At 36.2% G+C, this 26,691-nt stretch overlaps 1 protein-coding gene and 1 pseudogene across 1 annotated transcript; one reads left to right on the forward strand and one right to left on the reverse strand.

Annotated features, from left to right (window-relative positions):
• Positions 1-7,176: 7,176 nt before the first annotated feature.
• LOC124228371 (olfactory receptor 4C12-like) lies at positions 7,177-8,087 on the forward strand. The gene is given in 2 exon segments (XM_046642810.1): positions 7,177-7,810; positions 7,813-8,087. Coding segments are annotated over 2 exon segments (897 nt in total). The 5' UTR covers positions 7,177-7,188.
• Positions 8,088-25,418: 17,331 nt separating this feature from the next.
• On the reverse strand, positions 25,419-26,406 carry LOC124229302 (olfactory receptor 4A16-like; annotated as a pseudogene).
• Positions 26,407-26,691: the final 285 nt, after the last annotated feature.

The following is a 26,691-nucleotide window of genomic DNA, read 5'->3' on the forward strand; positions in this document are numbered from 1 at the left end:
TATTTTTCTGAATATTTTTGTGACCCTGAAGTATGTGATTTTTTTTCTTGAAGGAAATGCAAGAAGTTTTTCCATAAAGAAAAGGTGTATAAATATCAATGTTTAAATTATGAACTGCTATTTATAAGAAGAACCTTAAAATAAGTGAAAAAGGAAAATATTTGAAAGATGTTTAAATCACAAAGGACTATTGTTTAGAATATACAACAAACTCTGCAAATTGAAAATAAAAAATTAAAAATTGGACGTGAGCAGATATTTCAGCAAAAAAAAAAGATGCAGTGAGTAAACATGTGAGATGATAATCAACTCATTAGTAATTATGGAAATGCCAATCTAATCCACAATGAGATAACATTCTATATCCACTTAATTTGTAAAAATTAAGAAGTTTGAGACTAACATGTGACGTAGATGATATGAACCAATGGGATGTCTTTTACATTGCTACTCCAGGTGTATACATTGATACAACTACTTTGGAAAATAATTTGACATTATCTGGTGATCTTGAACATTCCCATAAACTCAATTCATAGGTTCAACTCCTAGATAGACACTCAAGCACTACTTGGTACATGTACATCTGGAGTTGTGTACCATAGTCTTTTGCAGCCTGTCAGTAATACTGAAAATGTGGAACTACCCAGAAACCTATCAACCAAAATCAACTGTAAAGCGCCACCAGGAGCATTACCTGAACCTAAAGAATGTACCCTAGGGTACAGCAGCTGTGGAATTCAGCACTGCAGGCTTGCAAAATAAGTAGTTCCAGGGAAAGAAGTTGACCATATTAGTTGTTCAGTATTGGGAAATAATTCATGAAGAATGTCTGAGATGGTAGATTTCTTTAGTCACTTGAAAACAGATTCTCAAAGTTTTAGTGGAAATTCCATCTCAAGTTTGAGATCCTGCTTTTTGTTTTTAAGTTGGTAAAAACATGGCTGTCATTTATTTATTTTTTACTGTGGGTCTATTTACTTCTCAAAACAGTCACAGGTATTATTTGTCTCACTTTGAATATGAGAAAAACTGAGGCCGAGAAAGATTAAGTAACTCCTTTCAAGGTAAGGAAACATATTTACGGCGTACCTTAGATTACAGACTGGCTCTGTGCTTATCCAGCGTTTATGTGTTTTAACTAAGCTGTCGTTGCTCATATTTCAGTGAGTCAGTTATAACTGGGGTTTTTCTGTTGCTCAATGCATTTTAACTCTTTTGTTCAAGTAATTTCCAGCTAATTGACAGTGCCAATGAAAGCATATAGTGTGCTTGGAGATATGTTTGGAAAGTACAATTGATTGGAATTAGTTCCTATCAGGATGGAACCACAAATGCACTTGGTGGGCCCACACAGGTACCTCATTCACTGTTCACATTCACCAGCAATATAGTCCAGCTCAATTCCTCAATGGTTAATCTTCTCAAGCCTTCTCTTACTTATCTAATCTAGATCTTAGATAGTATTTTTTTGCTTCAACTTCAACATCACTTCCTTAAGGATACCTTCCTTGAGCATTCCACCTCCTCCCCTATTTAAGCTATGCCCCCATTGCACATACATAGAGCACTGTCTTTTTTATAGCGCTCATCACTCCTTTTCTTTTTAAATAGTTGAGTTCTTGCATGATGAGGGCAGAGAAACTATCTACGCTGTGGAGGCAGGTTTGTATTTAAATTTCAGTTATGCCACTACTCATTTCTGATCCTGGGTAAGTTACCTAAACTCATAGTGCCTCAGTTCCCTGTTTGTAAAATGAGAATAATAATAGTGTCCATCACAAAGAGTACCTCATGTAATGTGTTTAATACAGGGTCTGTTATATGGCACTCAATAGTTAGTTAACATCATTGTTATTAAATAGTGGTGTCTGGTACACTTTAAGTGTTGAATGAACATTTATTTTAATAAAATGAAGAATCCAAGTTCTGACTGTAGACTGGTGATTTTTCCAGCTCACTGGATGAAGTCTAACCCCTGTCAAAAATGTCATTCTCTGATCAGAGGACCATAGGAGGAACAGAGAAGCATTTGGTTGCCATTTTGGCAAAGCATTCTAAAATTAATTACTCTTCCCCTGAGGAAATAGCACAGAGGAAAGTCACCCATTTGAATAAAATTCATGTCTCTGTATCGTGAGAATTGAAGGAGTTAAGAAAGCAGGACTGCAAGAATTTCTTGGCAGAGAGAACCACAAAGGCAATGTCTCGCCCTGACCTCCACTGGCTAGACATGGGATTCTAGTGAAATGATGGTAGAAGGGAGAGTTAGTCCCAAGGACCAAAATATGTGGCTCTGCACCGAGAATAGATGCTCTGAAAAAAAGGCTTGGAAGAATCGGTTTCAAGAGATTCCTCGTCAAAGTGACTTTAATCAACTGTTGAGGTTTTGGTAATTGAGTTTGCTTTTCTAGCTTTAAAAATGGCTACCATGTTCTAGAGCCTGTATCAAGGCTCTCAGACCAAGTTCTACAAAAAAAGTTTAAAAACTAGATTTAGATTTAAAATCTAGCTTTAGATTTTAAAAACTAGTTAGATTTCAGTGAGTTCCATAGAAATAGAAATGTGCTAAAGCTGCTGAAATATTCTCCCTGTCTTAAATACAAAGCAAATGTGTCTCCTATCTGATATAGTTTATTATTTGAACAATCAGGCCAGGGTGAGAAGTCCTAGACACATGAGATGTGGTGAACATCAGTATGTGAAAAAAGCACAATTTTCTTCTTTTTGATTTTCCTTTGAGATTTTCTTTTTGGAAACACTTTGATTCTTTTTTTATAATAAATTAAGATGATCATGACTCTGGTTGTACCCACTTGCATTGAGCAAAACCCTAATAGAGTTTGATTTAAGTATTGTTGAGTCTGCAAAGGACCAACTGATAAGAAGTCAGTAGTTTATAATCCTCAGTGCTGAGTTGGGCAAAAATAACCTTTTTTCCCTGACCAGTTGGTATGTAAGAACAGCCTACGATTGATTTATTTGTCAGTATGTTTCTATGCTGTTGATCCTACAGACCATAATCAACAAATGAATTTGGTAAAAAGCTTGGATTTCAAGGGCAGCATTTGTTGGAAATATCACAGCACAACTACTTAAAAAATGTCTTTCTTACATATCCTTCTCAAATTATTCCAAAAAATTGAGGAATAAGGAACCCTTCCTAACACATTCTATGAAGCCAACATCACCGTGATGCCAAAGCCAGACAGGGACAACACAAAGAAGGAAAATTACAGGCCAATTTTGCTGATGAACATAGATGCAAAAATCCTCAACAAAATATTGGCAAACTGAATACAGAAATATGTTAAAAGGATCATACACCATGATCAAGTGAGATTTATACCAGGGACACAGGGATGGTTCAACATCCACAAATCAATCAATGTGATACACCACATTAACAAAATGAGGAAGAAAAACCACATGATCATCTCAATAGATGCAGAGAAAGCGTATGACAAGATCCAACATCCATTTATGATTAAAAAACTCTCCATAAAGTGGATATAGAAGGAAAGTACCTCAACATAATAAGGCCATATGTGACAAGCTCACAGCCAAAATCATACTCAATAAGGAAAAACTGAAAGCCATCCCCTTAAGAACAGGAACAAGATAAGGGTGCCCACTCTTGCCACTCTTCTTCAACATAGTACTGGATGTTTTGGCCAGAGTGATTATGCAAGAAAAAGAAATAAAAGGAATACAAAGAGGCAATGAAGAAGCAAAACTCTCATTGTTTGCAGATGACATGAGTTTATACATAGATAAGTCCAAAAAATCCATGGGAAAGCTATTAGAATTAATCAACAATTACAGCAAAGTTTCAGGGTACAAAATTAACTTGCAAAAATCAATTGCATTTCTATACTCTAAAATGAACTAACAGAAATCTATAGTAATCAAAACAGCATGGTACTGGTACAAAAACAGACATGCAGATCAATGGAACAGAATAGAAAGCCCAGAAATAAAAACACACATCTACAGATAGATAATCTTCAACAAAGAAGCTAAGAACATATAGTGGAGAAAGTAAAGTCTCTTCAATAAGTGGTGTTGGGAAAACTGGACAGCCACATGTAAAAGGATGAAAGTAGACCACTATCTTACGCCATACACAAAAATAAACTCAAAATGGATCAAAGACTTTAAGGTAAGACCTGAAGCCATAAAATTTCTGGAAGAAAATATTGGAAGTACACTCTTTGACATTGGTCTTAAAAGGATTTTTTCAAATACCATGTCTACTTGGACAAGGAAAACAAAAGAAAAAAGAAACAAGTAAGACTTCATCAGTCTAAAGAGCTTCTACAAGGCAAGAGAAACCAGGACCAAAACAGAAAGATAACCCATCAAGTGAGAGAAAATATTTGCCAAATCATATATCCGACAAGGGGTTAATCTCCATAATATATAAAGAACTCACACAACTCAACAACAAAAATCAAACAACCCGATCAAACAATGGGCAGAGGATCTGAACAGACATTTCTCCCAAGAAGATATACAGATAACCAATAGGCACATGAAAAGGTTCTCAATATCACTAATCATCAGGGAAATGCAAATCAAAACTACACTAAGATACCACCTTTCAGCTGTTAGAATGGCTATAATAAGCAAGACAAAAAATAACAAATGTTGGAGAGGATGTGGAGAAAAGAGTACCCTCATACACTGCTGGTGGGAATGCAAACTGGTGCAGCCACTATGGAAAACAGTATGGAGATTTCTCAAAAAACTGAAAATAAGGGGCTGGCCCATGGCTGAGTGGTTAAGTTTGCGCGCTCTGCTGCAGCGGCCCAGGGTTTCGCTGGTTTGGATCCTGGGCAGGGACATGGCACTGCTCATTGGGCCATGCTGAGGCGGTGTCCCACATGCCACAACTAGAAAGACCTGCAACTAAGGTATACAACTATGTACCAGGGGGGATTTGGGGAGATAAAGCAGAAAAAAAAAAAAAGATTGTCAACAGTTGTTAGCTCAGGTGCCAATCTTTAAGAAAAAAAAAACTAAACTAAAAATAGAAATACCATATGACCCAGCTACCCCACTACTGGGTATCTATCCAAAGAACTTGAAATCAACAATTCAAAGAGACTCATGCACCCCTATGTTCATAGCAGCATTATTCACCATAACCAAGACATGGAAGCAACTCAAGCGTCCATTGACTGATGATTGGGTAAAGAAGATATGGTATATATATATATATATATATATAGACACACACATACAGTGGAATACTACTCAGCTATAAGCAAGACAAAATTATCCCATTTGCCACAACGTGGATGGACCTCAAGGGTATTATGTTAAGTGAAATAAGCTAGACAGAGAAAGACTTATACTGTATGATTTTACTCATATTTGGAAGATAATAAACACATGGACAAAGAGAACTATTTAGTGGTTACCAGGGGGAAGGTGGATGGGAGGTGGGTGCAAAGGGTGAAGGGGAGCACCTATATGGTGACTGAAAAATAATAATGTACACCTGAAATTTCAATGTTGTAAACTATCGTGACCTCAATAAGATGTTTTAAAAAATGTCTTTCTTAGATGACTCTGTAATACGTCCATTGTCTCCTTTTTCCTCTCCCCTTTTTCTCTTTTCCTTTCTTTATTTCACCTTTTCTACTACTCTTCCTTTCTCTTCTCCTTTATTTCCTTCCACTTCTCTCTTCTCCTTTCTCTCTCCACATCCCTGTTCTTGCTCTCTCGCCAAATGCTTTATAATACCTTACGCTGGCCAGCACTGAAGATACAAAATGAATAGATCATAAGACTAAAGCACGATATTCTAATACAAATCATTTATTTGGATAGTCAACTGGGTTTAAAGTTTCCAGTTTCCTGGAAAACTCCACAGTCAGTCATAAGAGTCACATTTGGAAGGATTAAGGTTTTATGTATTGGAATATGGCTTTAGCAAATGAATTAATGGAATGAATAGACAATAGACCCCGCAAAACAAGCAGGCGAACTAAGCGATAATTGAATCTTTGTGTTAAGGATTCTTTTCAAGCTCTTTTTCTTTTTGATATTTCTCGTTGTTTCCCTCTTTCTCCTGTTTCTCCTCACTTGGTTAGCTTATATTTTCAGAATCTTTATTTTTTTGGAGATGTTTAGCAACAATTTTGAAGGTTTTCTTTAGTGATTCTCCCAAGAGAACGGTACAATCATAACAAGAACAATAATAAGTTTTAAATGATTTAATCTTCTAAACAATTGTAAATATAGGCATACTTATTCCTCCTTTAATAGACAAAAAAATTGAAACATCAAGAGATAAAATAATGTTGTATAGTTAATAAGGGGTAGATCATGGACTCCAAACCAAGTCTTTGTATTTTAAATCCATTTCTCTTGCTTTGCTCTTTAATGCATTTCTAATTTTCCCTTTCTCCTTTCTTTCCCACTTTCTTTCTCTTTTGCCTCAATTTTTCTCCTCCCTCTCTCATTAAACGATTTACAACTGGGTTTTTTTTTGGCCAGCATTGGGGATACAAAAATGAATAAGATTACAATTGTGGTAACACAAATTTTTGCCTTCAAGGACCCACACTGTTGAATAAGAGTGGTGAGTGTGAGACAATGTGGCTTGTGCTTAATGGACATTTACCACAGTCTCTGACATTGGGAGAAGGTCACAGCACCATTTTTCAGTTTGAGGAAGTGGAGAAGCTTCCAGACAGGCAAAGTAGGAAAAGGTAGAACTCATTAAAGAATCTTTATATATCTCTGAGTCTATTTGAATGACTTAAATTAGTAGAACAAAGTGGATTTTTCACTGGTAAACATTTCCAGCCATTTTGGGGTAAAATACATACATCTTTGGGTATTTGTGAATGCACCACTTATATAGCCACATGATGAACTGGCTCTAAAAACTTGATGCATAGTATTTTTCTTTTCTGATATTAAAAGTTACACATTTTTATTATGGAAAATTGAAAACAAATCAAGAAATTATGAAGAAGAAAGTTAATACCAACTTTATTGTCACATGTTTGAATATGAAAAATGTTGATGTGGTTTTGTGCTTGTTTTTGCTTTCTGTAAAACTAGAAAAAATAAGGCACTCTATGGATATTTATGCATTAAGTGAAGGTGTTATTATTAAGGATGAGTGCAAATTTCTTTTCAAGAAAGTCGTTTGTCTCTTCAACTGAACTGATGGAAAAAATGAATAACATGGCAGAATTCATCCTCCTGGGCCTAACTCAAAATATGGAACTTCAGAAATTTTCATTTCTCGTGTTCTTAATTGTCTATTTGGTCACCCTGGCAAGCAATCTACTTATTATGATCACTATCAGCACCAGTAAGGCCCTGGGATCCCCCATGTACTTCTTCCTGTCTTACTCATCTCTTATGGATGGCTACTGTTCTTCCTCCATGACCCCTAAAATGCTAGCTCACACTCTTTCTGTGAGAAAAGTCATTTCTTTTAAGAGGTGTATGACTCAGGTCTTTGCTCTGCATCTTTTTGGTGCTGCTGAGATTATCCTTCTCACACTGATGGCCTACGACCTCTATATGGCCATAGGCAATCCCCTGCAATATAGGGCCATCACGAGTGGACAGATGTGTAGCCTCCTTGTGAGAGTGACCTGGACTGGAGCCTTTGTCCATGCAACCATTCAGATCCTCTTCACAGTTTGGATCCCCTTCTGTGGCCCCAATGTCATAGATCACTTCATGTGTGCATTGAACCCTTTGTTGAAACTTATCTGCATGGACAGTCATACCCTTGATCTCTTTGTTGCTGCCAATAGTGGATTTATCTGCCTGTTAAATTACTCTTTTTGATAGTCTCCTATGTGGTCATCTTGCACTCTCTAAGGACCTGTAGCTTGGAGGGGAGACACAAAGCCCTCTACACCTGTGTCTCTCACATCACCATGGTCATTTTATTATTTGTGCCCTTCATATTTGTGTATCTGCACCCAGTAACTGCCTTCTCCATTGATAAAGCTGTGGCTGTGTTAACTCCTATGTTAAACCCTTTAATCTACACACTCAGAAATGCAGAGGTGAAAAATGCTATAAAGAAGCTCTGGATCAAAAGGTGACTTCAATGGAGAAATGCTTGCAATAGCATAAAATGACTTTATTTTTCAAATGGCAAAGAGTAAATAACATAATTTCTATGGTTTGGGGCCAAGTGAACACTATGTTTAAAAGTATGTTGATGTTGACATATAAGCCCACTGAAGAAAGGCCCAGGCAGGAAATTACTGATCATTTAAAATATCCCATTTAGATTTATTTATTGCCCATTGGTTGTTAAAATTAGATGTACTTTCAGAATCAGTTGAAATTCTCATTAAAATGCACATTTCCGTATACAGCTCTAGAGATTCTAATTCAATGAGATTGTTGTAGATTGACATATCTGCATTTTAAATGAATTATCCAGTTATTTCTAAGCAGTGATCTATGCATACACCTTGTGCCATAGATTATGTTTGCATCCTCAGCCTATTAATGCAGGACCTTATTAAGGCATTTCCTGGGAAATATCTTTCATAGCACATGATATGAGAATTCATGAAACTTTCAATTCTTCATAAATCCTGCAATGTAACCTTACTACCTTTGCAACTGCAAAACAAAAATACTGTATTCTGTGAAAACAGAAACATTTTTCGTATTTATTTTCCATCTTCTCTTTCTATACTTTTTAATCTTTTACTACGTCTGGTCTGATTTTCACTTTTTCTCTCTGAGCTTCCAAAGGGAAGCTCTACCACCTATTCTTGCTGAATTATTTGGACTAAAATTCATTGTTACCATAGTCTTAACTAGTTATTCATATTGAGAAGCGTTTTCATGATTTTTCTATCTGAAGGAGATTTTACGTATCATTTTTATACGCACATTTTGGAGGAATGGGTGGTAGGGTTTAGTATACTATAGTGGTTAAGAGAATAGTCTATAAGTAGAATAGTTCTGAGATCAAAACTTAGTTTTACTACATATAGTGTGAACTCTGGAAAACCACAATCTCTTTAAGTGTGAGTTAAAGGGGTATGATAGATGCGTTATCAGAATTAAATAAATAATCCTTGTAAATCTTTTATTACCAATATATGCTCAATAGCTGTTAGCTATTATGGACCTTTATCAAGGGAGTCTCTGTAACTGTATATACCCACTCAATTTTTTTTGAGCATTAGAAGGAATAATACATCATTTCTCTGTAATTGCTGTGAAGAATAATATTCTAATATGACTGGTCTTATAGAATTTCTTAGGGGCTGGAGTACTTCCCAACATTCTTGGCCATTACTGTGCACTCTTTCCCCATTTTGTGATTTACACTAGTCTCAAGCCTTCTAGGCCTTGGGGCTGATCCATTTATGGGTATGATTTTTTCCTGAAAAGCCCTGATTGAAGGGCCATGACATGATCTTATTATAAACCTGAGGTCAACACAGAAGGCAACCAGAATATGAACAGAATCAAGTGAGATTTTTGTTTAGAGGAGGTGGTATGGTGCAGTGGTAATGGCAGACTTGAGAGCCAGATTACCTGGTTTAAATGTGACCTAGGAAGCTCATTTAACCTTTCTACCCCATATTTTCTTTATCTGTAAAAGTGGTAACAATAATATCTATCTCATAAAGTTTTGGGCCAATTAAGTGGATTTATATACGCTAAGGTGCTTATAAAAGTTCCCAGCTCATAGTAACCATTATAAAAATGTGTTTAAAAAGAAAAAAAATATTGACTAGTGCTGACTCAACTTTCAGTCAGGGCAGATTTAGGCTTATATCTTCTTGAACTAGCAATAGCCACATTCTTTCTGGATCAGGAGCTCTATGGATCTTGCCTTGGTCTCTGGCTCCTTAGGTGAAAAAGAAACTTTCTTGGTTGACCAGTACTATGTCAGAAAACTTTTCCCTTGAATTTCAGCAAGGACATTATTGACTTTTAGGGTTATTATTTAGCCTCTGGAAGTCCTATTAGCAGCAGAGTTTTGGGGAAGTGGAAGGATTTGGGTTATGGAGTCAACAGAACTAGTATTGAATTCTATCTCATTAGGTTATATATCACTGAATGTATTTTACAAGCTCTCAGGATCTTATTTTAATCTTAGCTCAAATGTACAGTGAAATGGTAATACATATTTCATAGTGTTATTTTATTTATTCATTTTTGTGAAGAAGTTTCTCCTTGAACTAACATCCATTACCAATCTTCCTCTTTTTTTGCTTGAGGAAGATTCGTCCTGAGCTAACATCTCTGCCAATCTTCCTATATTTTGTATATGGGATGCCTCCACAGCATGGCTGATGAGCAGAGTAGGTCCATGCCAGGGATCTGAACCCGTGAATCCCTGGCTGCCAAAGCAGAGCACGTGGAACTTGAACCACTCAGCGAGGGGGCTGGCCTCATAGGGTTATTTTAAGCATTGGCTGAGACAATGTATGCAAAGTATCCACGGCAGTGCCTGCCACTCGATGTGCACTTAATAAATGTCACTATCTTTTTGCTTCCCTCACTTCTTCATCAATATCGCATTTCTGACTTTTAAAAAACTCTATGATTTATACTTATTATTCACTCTATGTAAATATTATATTAGGAGGTTATGAGAAACTTTCAGAATTCTGAGAGTAAAGCCCCCCAGATTAATGCAAGATAGATCAGATTCACTCTCTAAACAATTCACCTTAAAAGTGTGAATGTCTCAAAAGTTAAAATCAAGTTAAGGAAGGCCCCCAAATTTAATACACTTTTTAAGACAAATAAGAAATCTGTAGTACAATAATTAGTAAGTATACTAAAAACTATTGTTATTTACTAAAATTTGGCTGCTGCTACAAAGGCAAGTCATCGTTTTATCCCCATAAAACCTGTGAAATAGGTGTTATTCCTGCTTTTCAGAGGAATTAACTAAAGCTGGGAAACTTAACTAATTTACCATAGGTCACAGACCTAAAAAATACCTCAGGTGGGATTTGAACCTACATAGTTTGGCTTTAGAACTTGCACTCTTAAACACTATGGTATACATAATCATAATAACACATATTGCATATCACATAACACTTTCTAGTGGAGGGAGATTAGGCAATAAATAAGTAAACATATAAAAAAAAGTCTACAATGAGAGTGAAAAGTGCTTAAAAAAATGAAAGAATTGATGTGATAGAGTGAGTCAGAAGGCAAGGGGCCACTTTAAAGAGTGGGTTCAAGGAAGACCCAAGAGCAAGAATTTATAGCATTTATCCACGTCCCAGGGTGCCAGACAAAGAGATGAAGTTTATGAGCAAAACCTCTAGAGAGAAGGTTCTGTATGTGGGAGGGGGATTTTCATCTGACCTGGATGAGTATCTTTAACTGCTCTCTTTTCTGACTCAAAGATCACCAAGCAACCTTAACCTTATAATTATTTCAGCTCTAATTAAAATCAGGACAAAGCAAAATACCACAGATGTATCTTTCCCCAGAACTTGCTTGTGCTTCCTGACAGGTGCTCTCTTTGGTGTAGTCAACAGCGCTGGTCAACATATCGCCTGTTCATGGCTTCTTTTACTTTAATTTCTACATATATTTTCCACTATGTAAAAGCATTTGCTTAAAGGAAATGAGCTAAACTGATTGGTACAAGGAAAGCTATCAGTTTCACCAAATTTACACTCAATTAGATTACTGGCCTTTTCTTGGCTTATCAGGTTCTACATAATTGTCCCCATTCAAACATGCATTTCTTTGGCCTTATCCTGTGTCATTCTCTCCCTTGTTCACTAGCTCTAGCTGCAATGGCCTCATTTTTTCCCATGGTCCTCTGAACTAGTTCTTCCTTATTCCACAAATGCTTTTCCTCTATACCTTCATACGGCTGGATTGCTGTCCTCACTCAGTCTGCATCTCCTTACAGTTCTTCTTTAACCACCCATGTGAAGCCATTCTCCATCTCCTTGAGTTACCCTCTATCACATCACTCTATTACAGTTTCTGTACAGCATCTTCACCATCTGATCATCTGATGTATTTGTTTAATCTCTCTCTCTTCCAACTAGAATGTAAACTCCATGAAAATTAGACGCATTGGCTGTCTTGTTCACTACTGCATTTCCAGCAGCTAGAATAGACTTGGCACAGAGTGATGCTTAATAAATATTCATGGAATAAAAGGTCATCATCTCCACTTAACCCTTTTAAGAGTAAATGTGTTTTTATTTATTTTTTTTATTCTGGTAAAAGTAGTAAATGAATTTTAAAAAGGGACTTTTGTTAACTGGAAGCTTCTGAAATCGATGACTTTCCATTCTTGGTGATAAATTGAAATGGATAATTGTAGGTCAGTTTAGTATATCAGCCAGGGTTCTTAACTGATGACACAGAATTCCTGTAGCTAGTTTAAGTAGAAGGGATACACAATGTGCAATTAAATAGCTTAAGAAGAGTGGGGATCACCAATTCTAGGCTGAGCAATCAGGAATAACTTGCAGAAGCACACCTGATGGACTTGCGTGCTAAGGAGCTGCTGCTATGACCAAGATCATGCTGCCTCTGACTAAACTACAAAGGTGCCACCACATTCCTGAGCTCAGTACCACTCTGATTTTCAGGACCACTTAACCTCAGATAACTAATATCCACTCAAAGTCCTGCACAGATGCTCCTGGTTGGCAGAACCCAAGTCACATGCATGCACCGAAGTGCCGGGGCACCGGGAAATGTAGTTCTTTGGATTTCATAATGGGAAACTGGGTATATACTTAGGAAACTAACAACATGTGCAGGATGCCTTTAAGAGATTTTTGGGCAGCCACGCACTCTTGTTATTCACTATGATTGGGGATGGGATCTCATAAAATCGGTTTCATTTATCCATAGATAGCTTTTTATTTCCACAACATTTAAGGGTGTCCCAGTCTCTGTCCTATATGTAGGAAGAAAAACAGAAACAAAGAACCACAAAAAAGCTGAGAACAGGAAAACTCTTGATACTATGAAGAATTATTCATGTATTCATTTACTTTTCCTGAATACCTTTTATGCTAGTAATTGTGGTTAGTGCTGAAAAAGAAACACAAATGACCAGAGGAGTCCTTGACCTCTGGCACTATCATAGTCTAGCTTACCGTTTGGCAGCTCTTCTCAAGTAACTCTTCTATCTTAATTTTGAGATGTTTATTAGAAGGAAGTTTCCTCAATGATAAAAAAAAATATGCTTGTCTTACTTTACTGACTCTCATCTTTTTTTTTTAAAACCACTTTGATCCATGTGTTATTTAGAATTGGTTGTTTATTCCTTAAGTTGATGAGGTTTTCCAGATATCTTTCTATAATTGATTTCCAGTTTAATTCCATTGTAGTCTGAGAGCAGGCATTGTATGATTTCTATTCTTTTAAATTTATTAAGGTGTGTTTTACGGTCCAGAATGTTTTCTGTCTTGGTGAATGTTCTATGTGAGCTTGAGAAAAATGTGTATTCTGCTGTCGCTGGATGAAGTAGTCTATGGTTGCAATCATGTTCAGTTGATTGATGATGTTATTGAGTTTAGCTATGTCCTTATTGATTTTATGCCTGCTGAATCTGTCGCTTTCCTGATAATAGAAGTTGAAGTCTTCAACTATAATAGTGAATTCATTATTTCTCCTTGCAGTTTTACAAATTTTTCCCCTAATATATTGTGATGCTCTGTTTTTAGGTGCATATACAGTTTGGATTTCCATTTCTTCTTGGAGAATTGACCAATTTGTCCTTATGTAATGTCCTTCTTATCCCTGATGATAACCTTCTTGCTCTGAAGTCTACTTTGTCTGAAATTAATATAGCTTTCCACTGTGTTTTGATTAGTGTTAGTGTGGTGTATCTTCATCCATCCATTTATTTTCAGTGTGTATGTGTCTTTATATATAATGTGAATTTCTTGTAGACAAAATATAGAGGGCTCATATCTTTGATCTACTCTGACAATATCTATATTTTAACTGGTTCATTCAGACCATTGATATTCAAAGTGATTAATTACATAGTTGGGTTAATATCTATCACATTTGTTGCCCTGGTCTTTTGTTCCCCTGGTCTTTTGTTCTTATTTTTGTATTCCACTCTTGTTCTGTCTTTTGTAGCTTTAAGGGAGAATTTTATATGATTCTTTATTTTCTCCATTGTTCACATATCAGTTACTTTATTTTATTTTTTTTAGTGATTGTCCTAGGGTTTGCAATATACATTTAAAACTAAGTCCAATTTCAAATAACACTACTCCATGTCATGGGTAGTGCACGGATATTGTTATAACAAAATACTCATAATTCCTATCTCCAGTCCCTTGTATTACTGACATTCATTTCACTTATACATAAACATACATAGTTGAATACGTTTTTGCTATTATTATTTTCAACAAACTACTTTCTGTGAGATGAGTTAAGAATAAGAAAGTAAATGTTTTTATTTAACTTCACTTATTCATTCTCCAGTGTTCTTTGTTTACGTAGATCTGAGTTTCTGACCTGTATGATTTTCTTTCTCTCAGAAGAACTTGTTTAACATTTCTTGCAGGAAGATCTACTTGTGACAAATTCAGTTAATTTTTCATTCTCTAAGAAAATCTTTCTTTTTCCTTTCTGTGTATAGTGTGATGATTTACTATACTTATACATTATGAAATTATTATCACAATCAAGTTAATTAGCTTAACCATCACCTCACAGTTACCATTTTTTGTGCACGTCGTGAGGACACTTATGATCTACTCTCTTTGCAAATTCCTTGTATACAATACAGGATTATTAACTATAGTCACCATGTTGTACATTAGATCCTCAGAACTTACCTTATTCGTGTTTGTACCTTTTGACTAACATCTCCCCATTTCTGTGGCAACCACCATTCTACTCTCTGATTCTATGAGTCTGACTGCTTTTCTTCTTTACTTTTAAAGGATAATTTCACAGGGTACAGAATCTTAGGGTGCTTTTTATATCTCTCTCAACTCTTTTTTTCACTCCATTCATTTCTTGCTTGCATGCTTTCTGAGAAGTTGGATGCAATTCTTTTCTTTGCTCCTTGTTGTGGTGGTCTCAGCCTATTGATAGTGATTGAAAGTGACGACTCACCAGGCCCATATTACTTGTAGCAAGTCCCCATGGACATTTGCTCCACTGAGACCAATGTTGTGGCTGGACTGGCCTTTGTGGGTTTTATTATGACTGTAGGACACAAATCAGCAAAAACCATCAGGAAAATTTTTAGGAACAAGATGTATTACTCACTGGTCCTGGAGGGATCTTGGCACACTCAAGGGCCACACAACAGGGTCAGAGGTAGAGAGAGTACAGTCCCGGGGCTCTGCCTTTATTAGGGTCTGAGGATGGGTATCTAGGGTTTTGTGAGTTCACTCTTTATTTGCTAATTTAAAGCATAGTAGTGGGAATTAGGGCATGTGAAGGAAGAAGTGGGGTGTTCAAGTGGTCAGTTATCTAGGTTACCCAGGGCTTTCTGAAGGAGGGAACTTCATAGGTAGGGGTGGCCTAATTTCTTATCTGGTTGTTTTGCTAGTACCTGTGTCACATAACTGACAATACATTTATTCAAGATGAATGTCTTTTGAAATGAATGCCTTGGCAATCAAATCTTAATTACAAACACTTACATTACAATCAAAGAGCTTAATCTCAGGTGCTTATACTTCTCTCCTCTATAGGTAAGATATTTTTTCCTCTGGCTTCTTTCAAGATTTTAAAATTTTTGATTTTTTGAAGTTTGAATATGATACACTCTGGTATAGCTTTTTGTTTGTTTGTTTGTTTTGTCATTTATCTTATGAGCTGTTCTCTGAGCTTCTAGGATCCATGGTTTTGTGTCTGACATTAGTTTGGGGGAAATTCTCAGTCATTATTGCTTTGAATATGGATTCTGTTCCTTTCACTCTTTCTCTTTTTTCTGGTATTCACCTTACATGTATTACATCTTTTATAGTTATCCCACAGGTTTTGGATATTTTGTTCTGCTTTTTTCTTCAGACTTTTTTTCTCTTTGATTTGCAGTTTTGGAAATATCTATGATCATATCCTCAGGCTCAGAGACTCTTTCCTCAGCCATGTCCAGTCTACTAATGAGCCAATCATAGGCATTCTTGATTTATGTCACATTGTTTTTGATCTCTAGCATTTCTTTTTGAATCTTTCTTAGAATTTCTATCTCTTCTTATGTTATTCACTTGTTCTTACTTGTCTACTTTTTCCTCTTAGCATATTAATCATAGTTTAAAAAAATTCCTGCTCTAATAACATTTCTTCCAATTTCTGACTCTAGCTTGGATGGTTCTTCAGTCTCTTCAAACCATGCTTTCTGCCTTTAGTATGCATTGTAATTTGTTGTAGAAATGTGGAGATGATGTACTGGATGAAAAAAACTGTGCTAAATACACCTTTAATAATGTAGTAGGAAGGTGTTACACAAGGGGAGTGTTCCATAGTTCTCCAACAAAGTCCCAGTCTTTGGAGAGCCTGTGTCCTTGGACTGCGTAGCTCAGCAGTGCTTCTCAGGTCCTCTCCAGTCCCCACTTAGGTGGGACGAGATGACTAGAGGAGACCAGAGTTGAGTGTTTCATTTCTTCCAGGTAGGTTAGGCTCTGATAAAATTCCAGCAGGTTAGGCTGTGGCAAAATAGTTTCTCCTGAGGGCAGGCCTTGTTAAGAACAGAGGGCTCTGAAGTATTTAAAAGTGACTTCTTTTCGCTCTCCCTGCCAGAAGCATGAGGGTATTTTTCTCCTATATTCACTGTGTCAAGTTGGTTGAGATCCCAGAGTTAAAACTCACAAACATGTGGAAGCCCTCATATGACTGGGTCCCCCCCAGAGTTTTTCTCTTTTGGTCTTATCCACATCAAGCCTCTGGCAACCCATCAATTACAGTTCAGGTTTTCCTACCCTGGCATTGGTTCCCATGGGGGTTTCTGTTCATCGGTTTCTGCTCTGGGAAGTTGTGATTCTCTGTAATGGTCTGTCTCTACAATTTAGGAACAGTGGTTTGCACTGTAACCTCATTTCTCTGACAGATCAAGATAATTAATTCAGCTTCCTACTTATTGTTAGGAGGGTATAATGATTTCTACTACTTGTTGTTAGGAGGAAGTAATGATTTCTAAGTTCCTTACATGCCAAACTGGAACTAGAAGCCCCCTTACTCTCCTCATGAAAGAACTTAAAATGAAATCCAAATTTCTTACCAAGAGCTGTACTGCCCAGCAGAGTCTGGTTCCTGTCCATCTCTTAAACTTCAGTTCTGTCAGGCACAGTGACTTTTCAGTGCCATGAACTTGCCAAGCTCTTTTCAGTGTTGGAGCTTTTCACATGTAACAGTGCTTCCCATGGTAACAACTTGTCATCCTTTGGATTTCAGCTTAAATATCACCTTTTAAAAGGGTCTTCCATAGTTAACTTACACACAGTAGTATCTCCTTCTGATTTTCTGTCATGGTATCCTGTTTGTTGTCTTATTAGCAGTGATAAAAGTTTATAATTACTTTATTAAGTTGGTTCCCTTTTTATTGTCTGACTCTATTACAAGAGTATGATAAATGCAGGCAGAACTTTTATCCTGATTTTTTCCCTATTTTATTAACTACTTTATACACAGCTCATAGCATAGAACCTGGCATAAAACAGATGATCAAATTTTAAAAAAGTAATTGGATAAATAATTAATTATTACAACTAAATCAGAGATAAAATTTTAACATATACAACCTCACCACCTTATAGGCAGCAAAAATTAAATATTAGATAAAAGGAAAGAAAACCTTGCTATGGCAAGGTGGGGAAATGAGTGACAAATTAATCTTCTTTAGACTAAAATGACAGGGCTGATATTTTAGCCTTGACTGGCAATATTTCCATAACAGTTTTGAGGCCATTTTTTTTTTTCTCCTTGTTACATTCTACTTACCATCATTGTGTGATTGGTCTAACAGGTTTTTATCTTTTTTTAATATAATATAATTTAATTTAATATAGGTGTTCTCTTAAATAATTATATTAATAATTATAATAACTAAAGATAATTAATATAATATAATTTAATATAGTTGTTCTCTTAAAATTTTGTGGAAAATCTCAGTGAATTTAATTAGGCAACAATCGGTCCTGGACACATTCCAATTGTAGGCTCCATAATTAATATCATTAGAGAGTATAAAGTCTTCCTGATTTTTGCCTGTATTGGTTCGAAGATGCTCTGCTCTTCAGTACTGATATAGTAATTTCTGGAGATGCTTTATTAGGCTTAAAGCACAAGAAAGTTCTCTCCAAATGTCAAGTACAACTATTCGGCCATATCCACACAATAGAGTGAGATGGACTAAACCTCTGAATGATAGTTATTCTTTATTGATGCTACTGGAAAAGAAATTACTCAAAAAATTTTCCTGGAAAATAGCTAGTTGCTGTCTTCTTCTGCAGACGTATGACTTACTTCCTCTGAACTTTTCAGGTGTTCCTTTGTTAGGCTTAAAGTATGTCATAAAAAATCACAAGAATGTCTCTCAAAATCTCAAGTCAAATAGTCTGGCTGTACCAACATGATAGAATGAGAAGCACTAAACAATTGAATGGTGTTTTTCTATTTTGAAGTTAGTAGGAAAGAAGTTACCCCAGAAAAATTTCCCTGGGAAATGGCTAGTAGCTGTTCTATGCAAAATTAGGATTTGCTTATCTTTTGATAAATTATCCTAACGTGATAATTTTTTAAAGGACACTGAAGGGTATTCACTTTACCGACATATAATCCAAAGAACCGAATTTTCTAGATCTCCTTGACAATTGGGTGCAGATATCCCAGTTTCACAACACCCTTTGTTGAATGGGTTGTCCTTTCTCCATTGAATGCTTTTGACACCCTTGTCAAAAATCATTTGAAAACACACAAAGGTTTATTTCTAGGCTCTCTATTTTATTTCATTAATCTATATGTCTGTGTTTATGCCATTACCACACTGTTTTGATTACCATAGCTTTGTAGTAAGTTTTAGAATCAGGAAGTGTGAGACCTCCAACTTTGTTCTTCTTTTTCAAGATCCTATCAGCAATTGGGAGTCCCTCAAGATTCCATATGAATTTTAGAATGGATTTTTCTATTTCTGCAAAACAAACTTTTGGGATTTAATAGGGATTGCATTGAATATGTAGATCACTTTACACAGTCTTGGCATCTTAAAAATATTAAATATTTAGTCCATGAATGCCTTTCCATTTATTTCTGTCTTCTATAATATCTTTCAGCAATATCTTGTAGTTTTTGGTGTACAACCCTTTTGCCTCCTTGGTTTTGTTTAGTCTTAAAGTATTTTATTTTTTAAGTGTTGTTGTAAGTGGAATTTTTTTCTTAATTCCCTCTTTGGGTTATTCATAGATAGTATAGAAATTCAAAATTCTTTTATGATATAAAGCTCTCAAGAAATTTGGTATAGAAGGAAGTTACTTCAACACAATAAAGGTCATATAGGACAAACCCACAGCTAACCTCATGTTCAACAGTGAAAGGTAGAAAGCTTTCCCTTTAAGATCAGGAACAAGACAATAGTGCCCAGTCTCACCACTCCTTTTCAACATGGTACTGCAATAAAAATTCCTGTGAAATTTTTAGTTTTCTACATACAGATCATGTCGTCTGTGAGTTGAGATAATTTTACCGTAACAGAAAATAAGAGGGAGAATTCTACTATGGATAAGGTTATCAGAGAAGCTCTTTCTGGAAGGGTGGCATTTAAACTGAGATCCAGAGGCTAGGAAGTTGCTATCATTGTGAAACACTGTTACACATAGTAATATTAAGTAAGTTTATTTTGATGATTTTTACTAGTACTTTCATTGTTTCCATGAAGGAATGAATTGTCATAGGCCATTATTCCATCATTCTGGAAGTGCTTCCCTTGACTTTTCAGATTTTGAAAGCAACATATAATATGTTGGATATATGCATCAGTTTATGGGGTTACCTAAAAAGTTACAAATTTTGCGTGAGCTCAGAGCAAGAGAAGACTCTACAGAAGATCCTGGTTGTACTAAAATTTACCCTGAAAAATGAACCTTGTGACATTGAAGATGAATCATACTGGGAATGTTTTATGTCATAAAGTGATATAATCTGTGTATCTGGCAAACCTCCATAGGAGACTCACACTGTAGACACTTAGGATTTTTAATGACTCAATACACTCTTCTTTTGGCAAAAATTCTCCTGTTGACAAAGCAATTCAAGGCTTGCTAACAGGCTTTGATACAGACAAAATTCAACAACAGGATTCCAAGAGACAATGAGAACAAAAATATTCATTGTTAAGGAGATGTTATTTTATCCAACAAATTGTAAAAACACATAAATAAAACTGCTTGCTATTTTAAAAAGAAATGATATATGTATTTATGGGCCCAAACAGGTGCAAAAGGCACAAGTAATTTGCTTTAGCATGGACTCAAATTTCCATAGCCAGTTGGGCATATAAGGAACTTAAAAGTCACCACTCCATCCTATCAATCAGTAAAAAGGTGAATAAAGTGAAAAATCAACAAATTCTTCTAAGATTATCATTCTGTGAGATTATCATTACCCTGATACCAAAATCAGACCAACATATTAAAAGAAAATAAAACTATAGACCAGTGTCTCTCATGAACATAGACACAAAAATCCTCAACAAAATATTAGCAAATCAAATCCAACAATGTATAAAAACAATTATACTTCATGACCAAGTGGGGTTTATCCCACGTATGCAAGGCTGGTTCACCATTTGAAATCAATTAATATAATCCATCAAATCAACAGGCTAAAGAAGAAAAATCACATGATCATATAAATAGATACAGAAAAAGCATCTGACAAAATTCAACACCCATTCATAATAAAAGTTGTTGGGAAATAGGAATAGGAGGGAACTTCTTCAACTTGATAAATAATATCTACAAAATACCCTACAGTTAATATCATATTTAATGTGAGAAACACAGCTTACCTGCTAAGATCAGGAACAAGACAAGGATGTCCCCTCCCACCATTGTTTTTCAAATTGTACTGAAAATCATAGCTAATACAATAAGACAAGAAAGAGAAATAAAAGATATGCAGGTAGGAAGGAAGAAATAAAACTGTCTGTTCACAAATGGCATGATCATCTGCGTAGAAAATCTAACGGAATTTATTTTTTTAAAACTCCCAGAACTAATAAGAGATTATAGCCAGGTTCAAGGATACAAGGTTAACATACAAAAGTCAATCAGGTTCCTATATACTAGCAATGAACAAATGCAATTCGAAATTAAAAGCACATTAGTATTTACACTAATGCCTCCCACAAAAGTGAAATACTTAGGTACAAATCTAACTAAATACATATAAGACTCATATGAGGAAAATGACAAAACTATAATGAAAGATATCAAACAGGAGCTAGATAAATGGAAAAGTATTCCATGTTCATGAATGAGAAATCTCAGCATTGTCAAGGTACCAGTTATTTCTAACTTGACCAATAGATTCCATGCAATCCCCATCAAAATTCCAGCAATTTCCTTTGTGGATATCAACCAAATGATTCTAAAGTTTATATGGAGAAGTGAAAGACTCAGAATAGTCAAATCAATATTGAAGGAGAACAAAGCTGGAGGACTGATACCACTTGACTTCAAAATTTACTATAAAGCTACAGTAAAGAATACAATATGGTTGTGATGAAAAAATACATAAATAGATCCACAGAACAGAAGAGAGAGCCCAGAAATAGACCCCTATAAATATGGTCAACTGATCTTTCAGAAAGGAACAAAGACAGTACAATGGAGCAAAGATAGTCTTTTCAACAAATGGTGCTAGAACAACTGGACACACATGCAAAAAAAAAATCTAGACAGAGACTTTATACTCTTCAGAAAAATTAACTCAAAATAGATCATAAAATGCAAAAATATAAAACCGTTAGAATATAAGATAGGAGAAACTAGAGATGATATTTAGTCTGGCAATGACTTTTTAGTTACAAAACGGAAGGTGGGATCCATGAATGAAAATAATAATAAACTGGACCTTATTAAAATGTAAAACTTGTGCTTTGTAAAAGTCAATGCAAGAGAATAAGAAGACAAGCTACAGACTGGGAGAACTATTTGCAAGATATATCTAATAAAGGTCTTTTACCAAAATATACAAAGAACTCTTAAAACTCGATGATAAGAAAGTGAACAATCATATCAAAAAGTGAGGAAAAGGCTTAACAGACACCTCACCAAAGAAGATATGCAGATGGGAAGTCAGTATATGGAAAGGTGTTCAACATCCTGTGTCATTAGGCTATTGCAAATTAAATTAACGATGAGATACTACTACACATCTATTAGAATGGCCAAAATACAAAACACAGGCAGCACCAAATGCTGGCAAGAATGTAGAACAAGAACTCTTCATTCATTGTTGGTAGGAATGCAAAATGATGAAGCCACTTTAGAAGACATTTGGCAGTTTCTTACAAAACTAAAACATACTCTTACCATACATTCCTGCAATCATCTTCTTTAGTATTTATCCAAAGAAGTTGAAAACTTTCATGCACAAAGAAGTCTTATATGGATGTCTATAGCAGCCTCATTCATAATTGCCAAACCCTGTCATAATTTCCCAAACAACCAAGATGTCCTTCAGTAGAAGAATGGATAAATAAACTGGTATATCCAGACAAGAGAATGTTATTCAACAATAAAGAGAAATGAGCTATAAAACCATGAAGACATGGAGGAAACTTACATGCATATTATTAGTGAAGGAAGCCAATCCGAAAAGACTACATACTGTATGATACTAATGGTATGACATATTGGAAAAGAGAAAACTATGGAGACAGTAAAAAGATCAGTGTTTGTTATGGGTTAATGGGGAGGGAAGGAAGAACAGGCGGAGCACAGAGGATTTTTAGGACAGTGAAACTACTCTATACAATAGTACAGTGGTGGATTCATGTCATTGTACATTTTTTCAAACTTACAAGAAGTTAAACATCAAGAGTGAATCCTAATGTAACCTATGGACTCTAGGTGAAATGATGTTATAATGTAGATCCATCAAATGTAACAAATATACCACTGTGTTGTAGGATGTCAATAATGGAGGAGATTTTGCCTATTTTGGGAGAGGGGGATATATAGGAACTCTGTATATTCCACTCAATATTGCTGTGAACTTAAAACTGCTTTAAAAATAAAGTGTTTTGGGGCCGGCCCCATGGCCAAGTGGTTAAGTTCATGCACTCCGCTGCAGACGGCCCAGTGTTTCATTGGTTCGAATCGTGGGTGTGGACATGGCACCACTCATCAAGCCACGCTGAGGCAGCGTCCCACGTGCCACAACTAGAAGGACCCACAACTAAGAATATACAACTATGTACCGGGGGGCTTTAGGAAGACAAAGGAAAAAAATGAAATCTTTAAAAAATAAAGTTTTTTTTAAAGATTAAAACTTGGTCGTCTATTTTTAAATTTCCTTATTAACTGCTCCTTTTGCTTCATCACTTCTCTCTCATTCACACCTAGGGTATCAAAAAAGGTCACCTAAGAGAGTTAGATTTTTTTTAAAGGCAAAAAAACCCACTTATGTATATGGATTTACACAGTGCCCTTACTTCAGTAAAAATATTATTATAGCATATGGTCCTACAAGAATGGTCACAAAAGGGAGCAGTGAAAGGAAATAACCCCAGTAAGCATTTTTTTAGGAGGCATATCTGGTTGTGGAATTTTTGACCTGAGGCATGGATCTACCCAATTCTTGGCTTGGCCAGCTGGTCAGGAACTTAGAAAGAAAAAGATTGAAAGTTTGGTGACAACAATGTACAGAACATAATAAGGCAGTGAATGGACCTTTTAGAATGAGTGTGATGTGTAAAGATATTTGTTCCACATAAATGCCCACCAGACAATCCAGGAGAAACTCTTGATGGGCAAGTTGACAAGATGACCCATCTATGAATATCAGTCAAGCTCTTTCCAAGCTCTTGTTACCGAAAGTTTGGTCTCTGATCCCAACACCATTCCAAATAACGAGAACAAGAGTCTTGAGTGAAAAAGGAAAGGCTTTACTTTGCCAGGCAGAGGGATCAAAGCAAGAGCTAGTGCCTCAAAAATTGCTCTCTCCCTATTAAGAAACAGGTAGGGGGTATTATTTGGGGTTTTAGGTAGGGGAGAGGGGCTTTGGCATTCTCGGTCAGCATTTTCCTATTGGCCTGTGTCTGGGGCTGCTTCCAGTGGAAGAGACAAAGGATTTCTCAGAAGAGAGTCCTTGACTGTTTATCTCCATGGTGGAAGGTAGACTCTGACGTCAGAAAGCTGAGGAGCTGGGCCTGGGAAGCTTCAGTTTCTTGATATTCTCTGGACATTAGTTTCTCTGAAAAAGAACTTCAAGGTCCTGGGATTGGCCACAACTTTACTGGGAGTCCAGCATGAGGCCATCTGGACTTTAACAACTTGTAACTTCTATTTGGTTGTAAAGCTCAGGAAGTCAGAGGTTAAAGAAACAAGCATTTACACATGAGTGTAACTAAAGAACCAGGGAACGGGAAATGTGTGTTTTAGTTTTGACTCGTATATGCTGGGTTCACTGGATGGGAACAAATATCAGGGCTGATAGTAACTAGGAGCCAGTAACACTCTCACTGCTTGCTAAATGGATTGATGTAAAAACTGAAACTAATAGCAGTCTAATATTATGCATGGGCTTCAAAATATGGATTTGTCCTCACCAACCTTTTTCTGGCAGCCTCTGAAGCATAATGTTCAAACTGGCATCAATAAAGCCCATTGCAGAGAACACGATAAAGCACCAGTCAGATATTTGCTATCACATTTATTATATCAGACCAGTTAATCATGAAAGAGGCAAAGCAGTGATTTGTTTTCACAGGAATAGACACATTCTGTTTATAGCACTCCTGTACATGGATTCACAAAACTTTTTTATTCATTGCCGTTAAATCCCACCCAACATTGCCTCTAACCAAGAAGCCCACATCACAGCAAAGCAATGGGCTTGTAGTCATAAACTTCAGCCCCAGAAATTTGTTCTGCGTATTAGCCAAACTGCTGACTCATTAATTTCAGCGAAAGCAAATTTTCAAAGGTAGCTTGTTTTTCACGTTTGAAAAGAAAATACTCTTTCTTCTAAAGTCCTATTTCAATATAAACTGAGACAAACAAAGTTGCAAGGTGAACTTAGTTTCTTTTTCCTTGTAGTAGGACAAATATCTGTAACTTTTTTCATCTTCTAGAATTTCTGTATTAGAGTCATTCTAACCTCAAAGGACAATTGATTCTACTTTAGCGATGCTTTTGTGTAATAAAGAAAAGCATCCCTAGAGAATCCATTGAATTCACTAAGTCATTCATTGTGAGAATTTACTGCCTGTTTGTTATTTTAGAGCTAGTAACAAATGTGTTCAGAGTGGGTGACACATTCTTATTCCACCTAAGGTTAATTTTTTACACCAGAGTTTTTCCATGACATTTTTCATCTCTGGATTTCTCAAGGTGTATATTAAAGGATTCCTCATGGGAGTGATAATTGTATAAACCACTGTTATGGATTTATCAATGGGAAAGTTGGAAATAGGTCTAACATACATGAAAATTCAGGGAACAAAAAAGAGGACAACCACTGTGATGTGGGAACTGTAGGTAGACAGAGCTTTGCGCCTCCCTTCCTGACTGTGAGCTTTAAGGGCATTCAGGATGACACCATAGGAGATTAGTAGAAAGATGAAGATGACCATACAGATTGCTCCACCACTGGCAACCACAGTGAAACCTACAAAGTAGGTGTCAGTGCAGGCGAGTTCCAATAATGGGTACATGTCACATCTGAAGTGGTCAATGACCTGGGGCCACAAAAGGGGAGACGGCATACAAAGAGAAGTTGAACCATAGAGTGCACAAAACCTCCAACCCATGCCACCACCACCAGCAGGATGCAAACCTGTCGATTCATGACACTCAAGTAGTACAGCGGCTTACAGATGGCCACATAGCAATCATAGGCCATTGCCACCAGAATGAAGGCCTCAGCACCTCCAAATAAGTGTTCTAGAAAGAGCTGTCCCATGCAACCTGGGAAGGAAATTGTCTTTTTGTCAAAAAGTAAATCTGTAATCAATTTGGGTGAAATGACAGTGGAATAAATTGCATCCATGAGTGATAGATAGGCAAGGAAGTAGTACATTGGGGAGCCCAGAGAAGGGCTGGCAAAGACAGTCACCACAATGAGCAGGTTGCCCACCATTGTCACAATGTAGATGAGTAAAAACATGACAAATAATGCTTTTTGCCCCTCAGGATCCCGAATGAGGCCCAGGAGGACAAATTCTGTTACATTGTTACTATGTCCCATTTACTCTTCTATAAGGCCTGTTTCAGGGATTAGAGCTCAGAAGAACGGGACCTGAAATGAAATTGTGAACATGACTATGAACATCTCCATTATGTTACAGGCACATCTTCACCATTATGTCTTCTACAGTGGTTTACACACAATAAACATTTAGTAAATATCTATTGAGTTCTTCTACCAAAGAACCCATTACTTCTTCCTTTGACAATTCTACTTCTCCTCAGACGATTTTGTTGGGACTACAAGTAAGAGGTTCTATCTAAAAGTCTTTGTGGAACTTCTGTG

Source organism: Equus quagga, chromosome 17, assembly GCF_021613505.1.
Source record: "Equus quagga isolate Etosha38 chromosome 17, UCLA_HA_Equagga_1.0, whole genome shotgun sequence".
In the NCBI taxonomy this organism is placed as follows: Eukaryota; Metazoa; Chordata; class Mammalia; order Perissodactyla; family Equidae; genus Equus; species Equus quagga.